Below are 17504 nucleotides of genomic sequence, written 5' to 3'. Positions count from 1 at the left end.
CTTTGGAGCCCCAATAATCTACAGTTCCCAGGATTCCGTAGCACTGAGCCAGGGCAGTTAAAGCGGTCTCGGATTGGATTATTTCTGCAGTGTGTTTTGGACCTCAGTGATTGTAGCTGCTTGTACACTGCAGAAATAATGCAGTTCAAAACCATGGCTCAGTGCTAAGGAATCCTGGGATTTGTAGTTTGCTGTGGCACCAGAGCTCCCTGACAGAGAAAGCCAAATGTCTCAGAAGACTACAAATCCCAGGATTCCATAGCATGGAGCCGTAGCGGTTATTCCTACAGCGTGGATGCACCTTGAGATTGTAGAGCGCCACACTACACTCTTATAGTGCTGCTATTCCACTTTAACTGCTCTGGCTGCCTCCTGTTGCGTTCTGGGCTTTGTAGTCCAGCGAGGCCTAAGAGCTCTTTGGCTGACGATTCTAAATGCCCGTCCTTAAACTTCAAATCCCAGCATGCAACAGGAGGCAGCCAGAGCAGTTAAAAATGGAATAGCAGCACTATAAGAGTGTAGTAGTGCGGTATATAATCTTATGACAGTGAGGAGGCGGGGCCTGAGTTTCCTCAGAGGCCCAACTTGTAAACAAGGTGAAAGGCGAGGAACGCCTCCAATGAGCAAAGCCCTATAGACGGGTATAGACTGACGTACAGTCGCCAACTTCCGGGCCGCCTTTGGAGAAACGCTCCGTTGCTTTTTGTGGGGGGGAACCCTGCATTTTGCTTTCTCCCATTATCGCCTGAGGGGGAAAGCGCGCGCGAAGGAAGCTCCGGAGGAGGGGTTCTCTTCAGTTTCGTAGCTCTATGCGGCGGCCATTTTGTCCTGCTCCTCCTCCTCCTCCTCCTTTGGAGCAGAGGCGAGGAAGATGCTGTCGGTGCTGCCGCAAGTGGAGCGGCTGTCGGCGAGGGTGGTGCGGGTGCTGGGCTGCAACCCGGGGCCCATGACCCTCCAGGGGACCAACACCTACTTGGTGGGGACCGGGCCCAGGTATGGGGGGAAGAAAGGAGCCCAGGAAGAAGGCTGCGTCCGCACTGCGGATCTAACCCGGGTTGAAAGCGCTTTAACTGCCACGGCTCCACCTGGCGCCGTGGCAGTTAAAGCGCTTTCAACCCGGGTTAGATTCGCAGTGCGGGCGCAGCCAGAGCTTCCTTCCCTCCCTTCCACCTTCCTCGCCCCTTGCTGCCACACTGCAGGAATAACCCACTTTGAGACCGCTTTAACTGCCCTGGCTCAGTGCTAGGGAATCCTGGGAGCTGTAGTCTTGTGTGTGAGACCCTGAGCCTTCTCTGTCAGAGAGAGCTCTGGTGCCACAATAAACTGCACATTCCCAGGATTCCCCAGCACTGAGCCAGGGCAGTCAAAGCGGTCTCAAACTGGATTATTTCCTCAGTGTGTGTGTGTGTGTTTTGGATCTCAGTGCTAAGGAATTTGGACTTTGACTCTGGAGACCAGGGTTCAAATCCTGACTTGGCCATAGAAACGCGCTGGAAGACCTTGGGCAAGTCACACTCTCGGCTTTGGGGGATCTATAGAAAGAGAACTGAGAGAGAGAGACTTGTCCCAAAATCATCGGAGTTTTATGGCTGGGTTGAGAATCGAACCCTGATCTTCAGAGTCATAGTCCAACTCTTAAACCACTACTCTCCCCTTACAACGCTTATAAGGCCCCTGCTTTCCTCCCTACATACACTTGTCCCTCCATATTCACTAGAGTTAGGGGCACAAGACCTCCATGAATATGGAAAAACCACAAATAACAAAAACACCATGTTTTTACCTGAGAGGACACCTGTCCAGGGATCTCTAGGTCCTCCAGTGCAACTCTGTGGTCAACGTCCGACAGACACTGACCATAAAACTGCGCTGGAGGAGCTACTAATTCCTAGTAGAATATTCTCTAGGAATCTCTAGGTCTTTCAGTGCAACTTTTAGTTAAAGTTGACCATAGAGTTGCACTGGAGAGGCTAGATATTCCTAGAGAAAACACATTAATCAAATCCATGAATAATCAAAGCCACAAATGTGGAGGAATGAGTGTGTTTTTTATTTACAGACATACAGTGGGTCCTTCATATCTGCTGAGGTTTGGTTCCAGGACCCCCATGGCTACCAAAATCCGTGGATGCTCAAGTCCCGCTAAATAAAAATGGCCCAAATTATTATTTGTATTCTGTTCTCTGGTTCACATGACTGTGTACTGTATATACTCATGTATAAGACTAGAAATTTTAGTCAAAAAAATCGACCCCAAAATCCTGAGCCGGCTTATCCATGGGTCAATGTAAATACTGTAATTCTTATTTAAAAAGGAACCATGCCCTGGTGAAAAGCAAGAGCATAATCTATCATGGAAGCATTGATCCCCCTCTATTCTCCCATCCATCCAGCCTTTAGTATGAGCACAAACAGCTGTACCTGCTAAAGTTTTGCAAGTTGTTTGGCATGTTTTACCCTTGACTTATCCACGGGTCATAGCAAAATCCATAATTTTGGCCCCCAAACCTACCCTTGACTTATACATGAGGTTGACTTATAGTCAAGTATATACGGTAGTCCTAATTCTTAATTCTTGTGCTGTAATATACACATGGGGGAACTTTGGCTCTCCAGGTGTTTCACAACCTATACAATTCCTTACTATTAGTCTTGCTAGGTGAACCTGATGGGAGTTGTAAGCCAAATCATCTAGAAAGCTGAAGGTTCCCATCCTGTGTTCAATGAGTCCTTTCTCTGAGGTACATTATATACAGTCAGCCCTCCATATCCATGGATTTTTTTATCCACAGATTCAAACATCCACGGTTTGAAAATATTTTAAAAATGTATAAATTCCAAAAAGCAAACCTTCATTTTGCCATTTTATATAAGGGACGTCATTTAACTATGCCATTGTATTTAATGGGACTTGAGCATCCAAGGATTTTGTTGTCCAAGGGGGAGTCCTGGAAACAAATCCTAGCAGATACCAAGGGCCCACTGTATATGTCATGATATCAAATAGATATTAAAAGAGGAGAGTAAATAAAATGCGGTGCACGTGATGTGGCTTTTAATACAACTCTCCTTGTATAGAGAGATTATGATATTCTGGAAATGTATTCCTTGTCATGTGAGGCTTTAACTCCAAAGACTGAAGGTCGTTTTTAGTGTGTGTGTTTTTTTAACTAACGGTACCTTGACTTTTGTAGTTATGCATGGGGTTGTGTTGTCTTTATTATAGGAGGATACTTATTGATACAGGAGAACCCTCTGTCCCTGAATATATTAGCTGTTTGAAGCAAACTCTTAATGAATTCAGCATCTCGATCCAGGAAATTTTGGTAACTCATTGGCACCACGATCACACTGGAGGCATACCTGATATTTGTAAAAACTTTCCCACTAGTAAGTATTCATTATCTTTTTAAAATTTGTAATATCTGTACATTGTCTTTTTAGATTATTTATCAAGAAACCGTTTGGTGCTACATTAATTTAATCAGAAAGTGTTTTGACAATCTTGCATAGCAGAAAAGTACAGAAGGAATACTATTTAAACTGTTGGCCGTACTATGCCCAACATATGCTGGCACAGTCTTTAATTCTGGCAACCACCTTTAAATAGAGCTTGTCTTCTGCTCCAGAAGCCAACCTTGCATACAGCTGAACAAAAATAAAACCAAGCAGTTATAGCGGAGATAGGAGTTGGCAAGGACAGATATTTTTGGTTAGCAGGGACAATGGCCTCACTTCCCTGCCTGTTTAGCTGCAATCCTTGCAGTTGTTGAAGAAAAATGGAGTTTCCCATCAAGTATATCTTCTTGATCTACGAATCTTTTGATGCCTTGGTCTTCAGGGAAGAGTTAAAACATTGGGCTTACAAAAAGAACTAGAGCTGATATACCTGAAAAACTTCTAGAACTGGTTTGTCGATATAGATCAACACAGCTATCCACATTTTTAGCCTCTCCTTGGAGGGATGTCTGTGGGGATTTGCCACAATGAGGGCATAAAATTTGCCATTGCAACACTGTCAGCAAGGTAAAATCTCCAAGTAGTATGGGACCAGTTGATGTGTTGTACTTTTTTATACAGGTATCCCTTGGCTGCATCCACACTGCAGAAATATGCGAGTTTGGCACCACTTTAACTGCCTGGCTCAATGCTATGGAATTCTAGGAATGGTATTTCTCCAGAGTGAGAATAATTAAATAATTATTTCTACTTTTAATTAAATAATTATTTCTACTTATTCAAACTGAGCGTTACTACTTTAACAGAAAATTTGGTACTCCTGGGAGAAATAACATGGAAAGAATAGAGATAGCCTCATAAACCAGTTCAACACAGAAAGCATTTTGAAACTTATAAAGGCCACACAAAGTCTTCTTCCTAAATGCATCCATGGATGACTTCTTCATTCACCAGCCTCCACTTTTCTTACAATTTCCATTTTGGTGACCAGACATCTAAATCAATGCTATTTTGACATGTGGATGGTTGCTGATGAAGCAGGCTTTTCTTCTCCTTCCTTTCATCTCTGATTTCATCTCTCCAGCCCTCCTTTACCACTCTCCTAATACCAATGCTGCTTAAAAAGAAGCTTCCATTTAAGCAGATGGCGAGGAAGGAAAGTAAGGCTGGACAGGCATAAAAGAATTTGTAAAAAGAAGAATCCTTGTCAGAGGCATACAATATGCCTGCATATTGTTATTATGAATTAATGATGCTTAAATATGAAAGCTTGTTTAATTGTGTTTTAACTATTTTTAATCAGGTTTTTAGCTTTATCTTGTTTTAACCTTGCTGTAAGCTGCAAGGTCCCATATGAAGAGAAAGGCATCATATAGATAAATAAATAACTTCTGTCTTTGTGCACCTGCTGTCAAGTGAAAAGATCTAAACATTTTTCTTTGTGACCCTAGCAACTTTTGTTTTACAAAAAAAAGAAAAAACCCAAAATCGTGTGGCTATGTACATACCACTGAGCCCCTGAAACAGTGATTCATTTTGTTTCTGTCTGACTTATAAACAGATGTACACTAGATCTGTATTTTACGCCAGACATTTTTGTTGCTGTTTGAGAGTCATGAATAAAAAGTGACATATTTAAGCAAAAGCAAAATTTAAACATATGTAAACAAGAGACAAATGAAGAAAAATACATGTACATATATAGCTAAAACAACTAAAACTAATACATTATAGAAAAAACACTGAACACTTACTGAGGCACAAAAGGGCTCTGCCCCCCACCCCCGCCGGCAATCCAGGCTATAATGAAGGGGGGGGAAGCAATAAGACAAAATATTATTCTACCATTACATTTCCAATTAGATAATCATACTACTAAAATTACTAGTAGCTATAGGCAGAAATTAGTGCACTGTAAGATTTCTTATTTCTCATAAAGCCCATAAATCATTTTCAGACTTTTAAAAAAATCTTCAGTTGAGTTGTCCTTTAAAACCCACATCAGTTTGGCAACTTGGGCTAACTCAGGAGCCTTAACTATTTATTCTTCCACAATTGGTGCTTCAGTCCATTTCCAAATTTGTGAAATGTATTCTTCATTTTTACTACTAGCTTCTGAGTACTGCATCCGTAAACTTCCACGTAACCCCCATTGTGAAGAAGTAATAGGAGAAGGAAAGCAAAAATATGCATACCTGAGGGATGGAGATATCTTAAAGACAGAGGGAGCAACCCTCAGGTAAATGTTCATTTTTGCATGTATGCTACTGTATCTAGGTTTTCTTTCTCAACTGCATGATTTTTAACATTAGCTTTTTTGTATTTTATTCTTATAAAACTATATGAGATCATGCATTAATTTGAAACTACCAGAGCTCAGGGAGTTGAGAGCTCTTGATGATATGTTGTCTTTATGCTGCCCAGTTCACACAAGTTAGAGTGGACAGAAAGTATGGACAGAATTGTTTTTCATTTTGTATCTGTGTCTTTCTGTTACCTTCTACCACACATTTTTAGACTCTGGAGTGTTTTTTCACAGCTGAGGCTGGTGTGTCCTCATCGGCTATTTCTTAAAACACCAGGCCATAGTAATCTATTCTTTTATGGCTTAGTTATATCTTGTTTCTGTTACCATAATGTACTCTGCATTCAACTGCCTTCTGAAACTATCACCTAGCCGAGAAGGTAGCCTCACTGCTATCCAGGAGTAGCGATAGACAGAGCTTGGAAAAGTTACCATGTGGGCATATTCATTGGGGATTGTCATTTTTAAAAAGTAACATTTCCAGGTTCTGGTTTTAAAGGAGTATTTACAAAACCTTTATTGGCTCTTAATATGTTGTCTGACCACACTTCAAAGTTAGGACCTTTTAAAGCCCTAAATAGCTTAATGTAGAGAGATCTTGTAGAACCTTAGAGACTAACTGAAATAAAGAAGTTGGCAGCATGAGCTTTCATAGACTAAAGTCTGCTTCCTTAGATGCAGGCTTCCTCAGAAGTACTCTTTAGTCTACAAAAGCTCGTGTTGCCGACTTCTTTCTTGCAGTTAGTCTCAAAGGTGCTACACGATCTCTCTACATGCTGATTCTACAGACTAACATGGCTATATCTTTGAATTCTTTTTTTTATTTATATACCGCTATTCCAAAGATCATAGCAGTGAACAGCAACTAAGCTAATTAGCAAGTAAGCTAATTTGCCCCCAACAGTCTGGGTACTCATTTTAGCGACCTCGGAAGGATGCAAGCCTGAGTCGAGCTTGGGCCCTTTTGCTGGTCTTGAACTCGCAACCTTGTGGTTTTGAGTGAATGGCTGCAGTACAGGCATTTAACCACTGCGCCACCAGGGCTAAATGGCTTAAAATCCCCTTGCCTGAAGGAGCACTTCCTCCCATACATCTCTGAAACGGTAACAGTAATGGGTTAAACAAATCTCCTTGGAAAAGTTCTAAAGGTCCTCAGATCTTTTGAAGACCCTCTTTGGTTTTGCCAGCATCAGAAATGCATTTGACAAAGATGAAAGAGAATCTTCTTGGTAGCTACACCAGGCCTTTAGAACTTTTCCAAGGAGATTTGTTTAACCCATCACTGTTACCCTTTCAGAGATGCATGATTACTCTCTTAGGGGCAAAACAGATGGTCAAAAAGAGCTGGCTTCCTGGCGGACTAGGGGCGTGGTGTTCAGATAGCAGCACACCCTGACTCTGCCAGGAAGCCACACGGCCAACCACACGTACAGCAGATACACAGTGTTTTGATGGTGCAGCGTTTACACATGCTGCACCAAAGAAACCCTGAAAAAACACTGCGACAAAGGCGCCCCTTCCCTGGCGCAAAAAGGAGCTGCTTTATGCCCCTCCTTTTTGCACTGGGAAAAGGCTGGGTTGGGGGCATGGCATGCGGTTGCCACAGCCTCAACCTGGCAAGCGAAGGGGCGGCCAGAAGCCACTTCTTCGGGGTGGTCTGTTTCGCCCCTTACTCAGACAGACTTTTGGCTTACTGATTTTATCTGTGCTGTGGATTTTTTAAAAATCTACTAAAAATAATTTTAATTCATATAGTTACCAGCTCTTAATGGTCAAAAATAGAGTCCAGTTAATGTTTTATGCTTTAACAATATTGTTATAGCTTTTGCTAGCTCCCTCATGCTTTACTGTAGAAGAGTAGTATTAGGTAGAAAGTGTAATGAAAAAATAAAGTTTCTCCTTCTTTGCCTTTTTTTCTTCTTCAGAGTTTTATATACACCTGGGCATACAGATGATCACATGGTTTTACATCTCCTAGAAGAAAATGCAATATTTTCTGGTGACTGTATTTTAGGGGAAGGAACAGCAGTGTTTGAAGACCTTTATGATTACATGAAATCATTGGAAAAGCTACTGGAAATGAAAGCTGATTTAATATATCCTGGTTAGTGGTACCTTTGACTTGAATAACTGCCACATTAGTTCTCATCCTCCCCATTACAACTTTCACTGCCAGAACTGCTGTTCAAAATCCTTTATATCTTGCTGTGCATATCTAGAGCCTGGTGATCCCTCTGTAAATCATTGTCCTTTCATGGCAGGGGTAGGAGAGGGCTCCTGTGTATCTGAATCTTGCTTACAAGATGCTTTTGTGATATTTTCTTATTCATAGCAGGCTTCAGCCTAGACTTGCACTGCATTTTATTTTATTTTATTTTATTTTATTTAAAAGAGCCTTGAGTAGAGTTGGGATGCACCCTTGATAAATAGTTTGGGGGGAAAATTACTTGTTTGGACTACAACTCTCAGAGTTCTCCAGCAGAGGAATTCTGTAAGATTGGGGGGGGGGGGGGAGATATCTTTCCAAGCTCTGTTCATTGATGGGCCCTTTGTTCTACTCCAAATTATTAAATACCCTAATATCTATAGCAAATCATTAAGCAGATATTTGAAAGGGATTGGTAAAAAGGCATGGAATTTTAGTCATTTCTCTGTGCATTCTTACTGAATGCAACAGACCAGCTTGGATTGTTCTGATAACTTTTTGAAGACTTTGTGAACAAATGCCTTGAAAAGTATTCCTCCATTAGATTCTCTTTAATACATGTGTAGTAATTTATTTGGGATGACAGAAATCCATGCTGGATGTGTCTAAGGCCCAGTACAGACAGGCCAAAATAAAGCTGCTTCAAGTCACTTTGGAGGTATGCTGTTTAAAGGATGCATGCATCCTAAGAGTCCGGAAGCTGTGCCAAAGCCACACTCCAGTCCTAAGGACTAGAGCGCAGCTTTGGCGCAGCTTTTGGACTTTTAGGATGCATGCATCCTTTAAACACCATACCTCCAAAGTGACTAAAAGCAGCTTTATTTTGGCCTGTCTGTATGGGCCCTAAGTCTGCTCAACCTTTCCTCCCAGACTGTTGTGAAGACAAAAATGGCATGATGCTGGCAAGTAATTTTTGATAGGTTCAGTGGATGAAGGGACAAACCTTACACAGTAATATGCAAAATCCTTGAAAGCAGGGACAGTTTTGCATGGAGGTGAAGTGAGTAACTCTCTTTATACTGGTGATTTACCTACTGACTCAAGTTCTAGACTGACACACTTCCCAGGTTCTGATTCTCCACTCTATCCTTCTAAACAAGGAAATTGTAATATGGAGAGTGAAGCATTCAGTTCATCCATATCCCTCTAATGCATACTTCGCAAAGCCACTTTTCATTGAAAACAAAAAGTTGTTGCAGCTCCTTTACATTTACTTGTGTCTAGTGTAGTTTCCTCTTAAAATACACCAGCTGATGTAGGCTGTATTTCAGAGGAAGGCAACAACACAATATCTCTGAGTATTCATAAGAAATTCTTATGAAATTCATGGGGCTGCCATAAACCTGAAGGCTTTGTATGTACTAATAGTGACCACTAAGTTGTGAAACTTCTTTTTCCCACTAGAGGGCTTCCAATTCTGCACAACAAATGTATTTCTGTCCAGAGCTTAATGCTCAACAGCAATACACAACAGAAGGTATAAAATTAAGATGATTACTAACATCCTGATAAACAACATCAGTGTTTGGAACCACCACATCTTCTTTTCACCTGGTATCTTTATTGTATAAACAACATTTTTCCCCATTATAGGACACGGTCCAGTAATAAAAGAAGCGAGAACCAAAATACAAGAATACATTTCTCACAGAAATGCACGCGAACAGCAAATCCTAAGTGTCTTAAAAGAGAATACTGGAAAATCTCTCACTGCAGGGGAACTTGTAAAAATTGTATATAAGGTAACTAACATCTGGTTTTGAATTTAAGAATGCATCTTCAGTAGAAGCAGTGGCAATACAATTAATGGTTTACAACAAACAGAGTTTCTGTGGCAGGAAATGTGGTGTATGATGTGTGTTTTCACTAGAGCAAAGCACACCACCAGTTCTTCATCATCCCAATTGTTTTGCTATGGTGGGATTTAAGGGTCTCACTAGGTCTTTGCAGAGTCAAAATTTTTAGAGAAAAATCTTAAAGTAAAAGTAAACTTTTAACTAAGTTTTTTTAAACTACATGGGACAAAACTCAAAGCTTACAGAAGCTTCAGACATGCAAAATGTCTTTTAATTGGGGTGTGTTGTATTTTTCTCATTTTAACAGCCTTTTAAAACAGTTTTGATTGTTTAAATACTATTTGTGAGAGAGTTTTACTTTTGTATTATCCATTGTTTTAATTGTACTTTGTTTTAATTCATATTGCAATTCACTGTGGGTCCCATATTGAGAGAAAGGCAGGATAATGGATGGATGGATGGACCACTCAGATACATGGAGTGCATAGTAATAAAATATATATTAAATAATAAAATATGTATTTAATAGTCGAGTTTAACAGAAGAGTTATATAAAAGAGATGACAACATGAAGGATACATGGAACAAAGAGCCATATGAAGGTGAACCCCAAATTCTAAAAAGCGAGGTGGAATCTGCAATAAGCGAAATGGCAAAAAAACCAAATCACTAGGAACAGGTAATATTCCATTTGAACTGCTGCAGTCCACATTGACAGTCAACTCTAGTGCTAACCGGAAAACAAAATGATGGCCAACAGATTGGAAGTAATCCATATACATCCCCATCCACAAAAAAGGAAATAAAAAAGACTGCAGCAACTATAGGACCGTAGCACTTATTTCCCATGCAAGCAAATTTTTGCTCAATATTCTGCAACACAGACTTCAACCGTACATGGAGAGAGAAATCCCAGAGGTCCAAGCAGGGTTCAGGAAAGGAAGAGGCACTAGGGACCACATTGCAATCATATAATGGATAATGGAGCACACCAGAGAATTCCATAATAAAATCAGCATGTGCTTTACAGACTATGGGGTGAAACAAATCACCCCAAAGGGGCAGCTTGAAGCCTCACCTGACAAATCCGGATTGGGGCCACAGACCAAGGCCCCAATCTGCCTTTTTGCTAGCCCAAAAAGAATTGGCAAACAGTCATTCATTTTTGCTCCTGCTTTTTGGTCCTGCTGCAACCGGAAGCGTGCTTTAAGACGCTCTGGCGGTGTGCAGTGTCTAAATGCCAAGCCGCCGGAGCACCCGGAAGCCAGCCCATATGTAGGCAGACAGGCATCTAATGGGAGTTCATCATATGTACACCACGTTCCCAAGCTGGCTGGAAGCCGGCTTTTTATGCTGGTTTGTTCCACCCTATAATAAAGCCTTTGATTGCATAGATCATGAAAAGCTATGGAATGGCCTTAAAGACATTGGAGTGCCAACACATCTGATAGTCCTGATAAGGAATCTGTACTCGGGACAAGAGGCTACTGTCAGAACAGAACACGGAGAAGCAGAATGGTTCCCAGTATGCAAAGGGGACAGACAAAGCTGTGTCCTTTTGCTCTATCTGTTCAACTTGTATGCAGAACATATTATAAGAAAAACAAACCTAGACATAGAAGAAGAAGAAGTGAAAATAGGAGGAAGGAATATCAACAGTCTAAGATACGCAAATGATACCATAGTACTAACAGAAAACCTCACAGAACACCTACTAAGGAAGATCAAGGAAGAAAGTAGGCAGGCCTACTGGTGAACATAAAGACAACAAAAATAATGACCACGGAGAATCTACACAAATTTAACCTAGACAATGAGGAAACAGAAATAGTAAAAGAATTCTCATACCTGGGATCAAATATTGATAAGAACAGGGATTTTAGCCAGGAAATCAGAAGAAGATTAAGAATTGGGAGAGCAGTTGTGAAAGAACTAGAAAAGATCCTAAAATGCAAAGATAGACAACTGAGCACAAAAGTTAGCATCTTACAAGCCATCGTATTCCCTATTACTATGGATGGATGTGGGAACTGGATAGTTAAGAAACAAGATGGGAAGAAAATCAATTTATTTGAGATGGGGTGCTGGAGAAGAGTGCTGAGGATCCTGTGGACAGCCAAAAGGACAAAAAAAATAGGTCGTAGAGCAGATCAAGCTGGAAAGCTCCCTGGAATCCAAGATGACAAAACTGAGGCAGTCATACCTTGGACACATCATGAGAAGGGAGGACTCATTGGAAAAAACAATAATGCTAGGAAAGTTGGAGGGAAGTATAAAGAGAGGAAGGCCACATGCTACAAAGATGGACTCTATTAAGGTTACGGGTATGCGTTTGCAGGAATTAAACAGAGCAGTGAAGGACAGAGGGTCTTGAAAATGTCTCATGCATAGGGTCGCTATGGGTCGAGATCGACTTGAGGGCAGTTAACAACAACAAATTTAATAGTAGGGCATTACAAAGTGAGTAATACATAATACCAATAACTAGCATAATTAAATTAGGGATTTGCCCTAGTTTCCCTGCAGCACTAACTGCTTCTGAAGCTAGGAGGCGTCTTTAAACAGCAATTCATAATTCTGCTTAGATATCAATTGTTCAGAGAGAAAGTGTCAAAGATTTCACTGGACTAACATACTGTGTGAGCCTAAGTAGATCGTTTTGTTCCTGCTAATGCATATAGGAATAGGTACTGCAGTAAAATGTCACTTTTGAAGCCAGAGAGTTGAAAATCCCCAAGAGTGCTTTAATTTGTTCTGACTAAAGTATTCTTCTTTTTCTTGGCATTACTATAGTTGTGTAACATTTTTAATGTGCTAATTGATATTATATTAATGTAATGGCTTGTACATACAAAATGTTGACATTCAAAATACATAATATGTCTATTTTGATTTCCTTAAATATAGGACACACCTGAACATTTACATAAAGTTGCAGAAATAAATCTAACACATCACTTGAAGAAACTAGAAAAGGAAGGGAAAGTGTGTAAGTAGCTTTGACCTTAACAATTGCATTCTAAAAGTGTGTGTGTATAGATGTTGATCCAGATGTTGATTCAGAGAGTAAGTCATACACTCCTTCTCACAGACGGGGTAGCAACAGAAATGTGGTTTTGTGTTCACAGGTAGCCACTTAAATTTCAGAGAATCGTGGCTTATTGTAGCCAAATCTGGCTTTTCCTTTAGTCCAGATAAACAAAAAGTATAGTCAACAAAAATGGAATTCTAGGCTTTTTACAAGCCAGGATAGCAAAAAGTACATTTTTAATTAATTTACAGCAATTGGATTGTTAGCAAACAGAAGCAAGAATAATGTCTTAAATTCTACATAAAATGCTGTACTGGTACTGCAATGCTAGTATCAGGAATGGAGAGTTCTCCTCCCTCTCCCCTGTGGTCCTTAGTCCCACTAAAAAGCGAGCTTGAAAAGGATCCCGGCCTTCCAGGACATTTTGGGGGCTGTATGGGAAGGTTGTAGTGGGAAGGAAAAAAATACCCTACTAATTCTGACAGAACCAGTTTTATCAGCAGATATTTATTTTTATTTTTAAAAAGGTATGTGATAGGGTTACCTTAGGATCACTACAAATCAGAAGTGACGTGAAGATACACAACAATAAATAGTATTTATAGCTTGCATTTATAGCTTGCCCGGTTATCACAGTATCTCAGGACAGCCTACAGATAAAACCAGTACAAGCAAATTAAAAAACTTTTAAAAATACAAATAATTTAATAGACCAAGGGGCTGTGCAAACAGTTTCTTGGGGTGTATGGGAGGGTTGCAATGGGAAGACAAAAAAATGCCCTACTAATTCTGATAGAACCTGACTTACTGTTTTATCAGCAGGTATTTGTTTTTATTTTTAAAAAGGTATGTGATAGGGTTACCTAGGATCACCAGAAGTTAGAAATGACTTGAAGACACACAACAACAATAAACAGTATTTATAGCTTGCCTAGTTATCACAGTATCTCAGGACAGCATACAAGTGAAATCAGTACAAGCAAATTAAAATGACGTTTAAAAATACAAATAATTTAAATAGAGCAATGGGCTGTGCAAACCGCTCCTGAAGGGGCAGCCTGCTGCTGCCTTCATCTTTCCCAGATCAGGGCCACAGCAATTGCATGCCACAGTCCCAATCTGGCCTTTCCAGGGTGCAAAAAGAAGCTGAAAAACACGGCTTCTTTTTGTGCTCTGGAAAGGGTGTAATAGCCACAACTTTAAGGTGCTCTTTTGGCACTGCATCATGTAAATGCAGCACCAGAGGAGCGCCATGATGCCATGCACTCTGTGGAGCAGTGCGTGGTGTCATGCCGCCATGGGGGCATCGGGACATGCATCGTATGGATGCCACACCCTGACTTCGCCCCCAGGCCGGCCTTAATCGCCAGTCTGCACAGCCCCCAAAACATATTAAACAAGTTGACAGGTTAAAATCAAATTAAACTGTTTAGAACCATGGGCATAAACATTTTTGAATAAATCTGGCCCTAAAGGCTCTAGTTAACAACTATATTTTTACTCAGGTGAAACCTGTGTTGGCACTAGTCAAGCCTCTACAGCAGGGGTAGGCAATCTTTTTGAGCCGGGGGCCGGGTTGCTGTCCCTCAGACAACTGGGGGGCCGAAGCCAAAAAATAAATAATTAAATAATTTTTTAAAAAATCAAATATATAAATAAACCAGGACAAATGTAGGACAAAATTTTCAAATGGAAGACACTTTTTTAAAAACAATGGAGGACACGCGAAAAAAATTGCTGATTTTTTAAAAAATGTTAATATAAATGTATGTTTCTGAGGCTTCTATAGCCAATTGCCCCCCAAAGGCCCCGGCGGCAATCGGTGGCAGGACCGGGCTGGGGCCGGTCCCAAGTTCTCGCCGGGCCGCAGGTTGCCTACCCCTGCTCTACAGGGAGGGCGTTCCACAACTGCAGTGCCACCTCTGACAAGGCCTTCTCCTACATACTCACAGTGTATTAATCTCATTGGTGGATACAGAGGAGGGCCCCTCCAGCAGACCTCAATTCTTGGGCAGTCACTCATAGAAACAAATACTCTTGTTTAACAACTCCCAAAGATGGGAAGAACCATGTAAGAGTACAAAGCTACATGCACAGTAAGTCAGGATTCTCCTGAAATTTCATTTTGAGCAAATATAGCCATGTGTAGGCTATATGCTTAAGGAACCTGTATTGGACATTAATAATGCAATCTTGTCTACTAAAAAATAAACCCCTTTTATTTTATTAGGGCTTTCTCCCAGGTAAATGGATAAAGGATTGCAACCAAATTGGCAGGACAAGTCCAAGTGCCATGCCATTTATGCATGATAGCATGCATGGTTATCACTAGTTTAAATCTGTTTTAATGTACACTTTTTTGTATGGTTTTAACTGTATTGCTTTTTAAAATTGTAAGTCACCTTGAATCCCAATTCTGAGGAAAGGCAGGGTACAAATAAATATCATCATCATCATCAATGTATTAAACCTGTGAAACTAAAAGGTATACTTTGAGAGAAAGAAACAGTCTCTACCCCATTTCTTCTTTAACCACAGGACACTGCAGCCAGGAGTTGGTCCCTACCTACAAGATATACATACATTTTCAAATATTCAGTGGGTTCCTTGATACAGCTACAAAATTTTAAGCTTTTTGAAGTGGCACCCTGATCTTAGTTTTAAATCAATGGCAGTTTTCACAAAAATATTCTTCCACACTTTAGCATCTATTCAGGAATAATCTTTTTGCTTAAATAGGTAAGCACAATCTTCATAACAGAAAAATTATCACAGAGTAAACAGGAGAAAGGACTAAAATTACCAGACAAAATTTGATCACTTTGAGGGGTTATTTCCAATTAAATGAGTATAAAATGCAGTCTCAATCACATATATTATACTATATTAATAACATAGAATTATAGGATTATAGAAAATACCTGAGTTATGAATATTAGGCTTCATGTCATTAAAAAAGAAATTTAAATAAAGATCACTTGTCAAAATAGCATTTCTCTCAAAAGCAAATGGATGTTAAATATTTTCACATACTTGCTTGTTTAGTCGTCTTTTTCTTCTTCTGTTACAGCATATGAAAATTCTCCCAACTTCAGGTGGAAAAGCAGTTTATAATTATGACTGTAAGCGAAGTGTGATGTTGGCATTTATATTATTCTTTATCTTTTGTGAAATTAAAACCAATGAAATTGTGTAATGTCAAGACTGTAATTTTTAATGGAAAAGATGCTTGAATATTCCAGTATAGTCTTCCAAAAGAGCAATTCTATCAAATCCAACAAAGTCATTCTGCCCTCCATCAGAATTGATCAAATAAAGCGTTTAGATATGAACTATTGTGTGTGCTCTTTTTTTCAAGTAGCTGCATTCCATGGGTAATCATAAACAGAAAAATCATCTATCCAAGTGCTTTATTAACCTAATTATAGGTAACCAGTAATATTTCTTTCTCACATATAGAAAACACCTACATTTTCATGAGTCAGATGGCTTAATAAGATCATGGTTAGGGAAGTACTACTTAATATACTTAAGGGAATTGATAATCTAGAGGATTCCGATGAACACATTTAAACCATGTGCTAATCCATGAGGCATCAGCTACTAGTTCTCAGCAAGTTTTTCAGGAAAGAAAGAAATAGTTGTACGTAACAGGCAGAAATGTGGTACCAAACCCTGGCACACTGCGGAATGCTAGTCCCATACATTAAATAGTTTGAGATAACCTTAAACCATCTTTGCTTAAACCATACAAAAGAAAAACTAACTGATAAAAATAAATTAAATGATATATTAAAGGCACTTTAGCCCTGAACAAGCTAAAGATCTAGGGACTATACAGATTACCCCTTTCCTGGCCAGATCAAGTCCGAGGCAACCTCATGCCGCGGCCCTGATCTGGCCTCTGGAGGGCACAGAAAAGAGTCGCAAAAAGCAGTTCCTTTTTGCGCCCTCTAAAAGGCGCCATAGCCACAGCGATGCAGCAGCGGAGGTGCGTCATGATTCCATGTACCGTCTAGAGCAGCGCACCGCACCTCACCAGGGCACCCTGGGGGAAATGGAGTCAGGCATGTGCCATCAAGACACTGCACCCCACCTCTGACCCCAGGCTGGTACAAAGTGCCAGTTTGTACAGGGCCCTAGCTACCTAAATGAATTCAAATTGCTGGAGGACCTAGAGATTCCTAGAGAGAACATATTAATCAAAACCGCAAATAATCACATCCACAAAAGTCAAAGCCACAAATGTGGAGGGACAACTATATGTTGACTGACATATTGCTGCTGATGTCTGAGGAAAGGGTTTATTACAACCCTTTTATCATTACAACCATGTGTACAGTCCTTAAATGTTGTGGTTGAAGGTATCATTTTTTACAAAAAGAAACCAAAAAAGAGGGGTTTCTGCCCTCTACATCAGCACTGCAGAAATAATCCAGGTTGACACCACTTTAACTGCCATGGCTCAATGCTATGGGATTTTGGGGTTTGTAGTTTTGTGGGATATTTAACCATCTCTGTCAAAAAGCTCTGGTGTCACAATAAACTACAGTTCCAAGGATTCCATATCACTGAACAGTTAAAGTGGTACTAACCTGGATTATTTCTGCAGTGTGAATGCAATCATAATCTGGATTGGGAGGGACCAAACTGGCGACACCTGAGAAAGTTTAAGCAGTGAATACAAGAAACTAGTGTGACCACATA

The 17504-nt window shown here is 40.2% G+C and overlaps 1 protein-coding gene across 1 annotated transcript; it reads left to right on the top strand.

Annotated features, from left to right (window-relative positions):
- The first annotated feature begins 633 nt into the window (after window positions 1–633).
- On the top strand, window positions 634–16129 carry LACTB2 (lactamase beta 2). Its single transcript, XM_089517441.1, has 7 exons — window positions 634–993; window positions 3227–3390; window positions 5572–5698; window positions 7690–7868; window positions 9564–9712; window positions 12674–12755; window positions 15868–16129. Exons 1-7 carry the CDS (start codon window positions 872–874, stop codon window positions 15909–15911), a joined length of 867 nt encoding a protein of 288 aa, XP_089373567.1. The 5' UTR covers window positions 634–871; the 3' UTR covers window positions 15912–16129.
- Window positions 16130–17504: the final 1375 nt, after the last annotated feature.

This window comes from Sceloporus occidentalis, unplaced genomic scaffold, assembly GCF_023333645.1.
Source record: "Sceloporus occidentalis isolate IW3139 unplaced genomic scaffold, rSceOcc1.0.p SCAF_3, whole genome shotgun sequence".
Classification (NCBI taxonomy): domain Eukaryota; kingdom Metazoa; phylum Chordata; class Lepidosauria; order Squamata; family Phrynosomatidae; genus Sceloporus; species Sceloporus occidentalis.
This window is presented reverse-complemented; position numbering and strand designations above follow the sequence as displayed.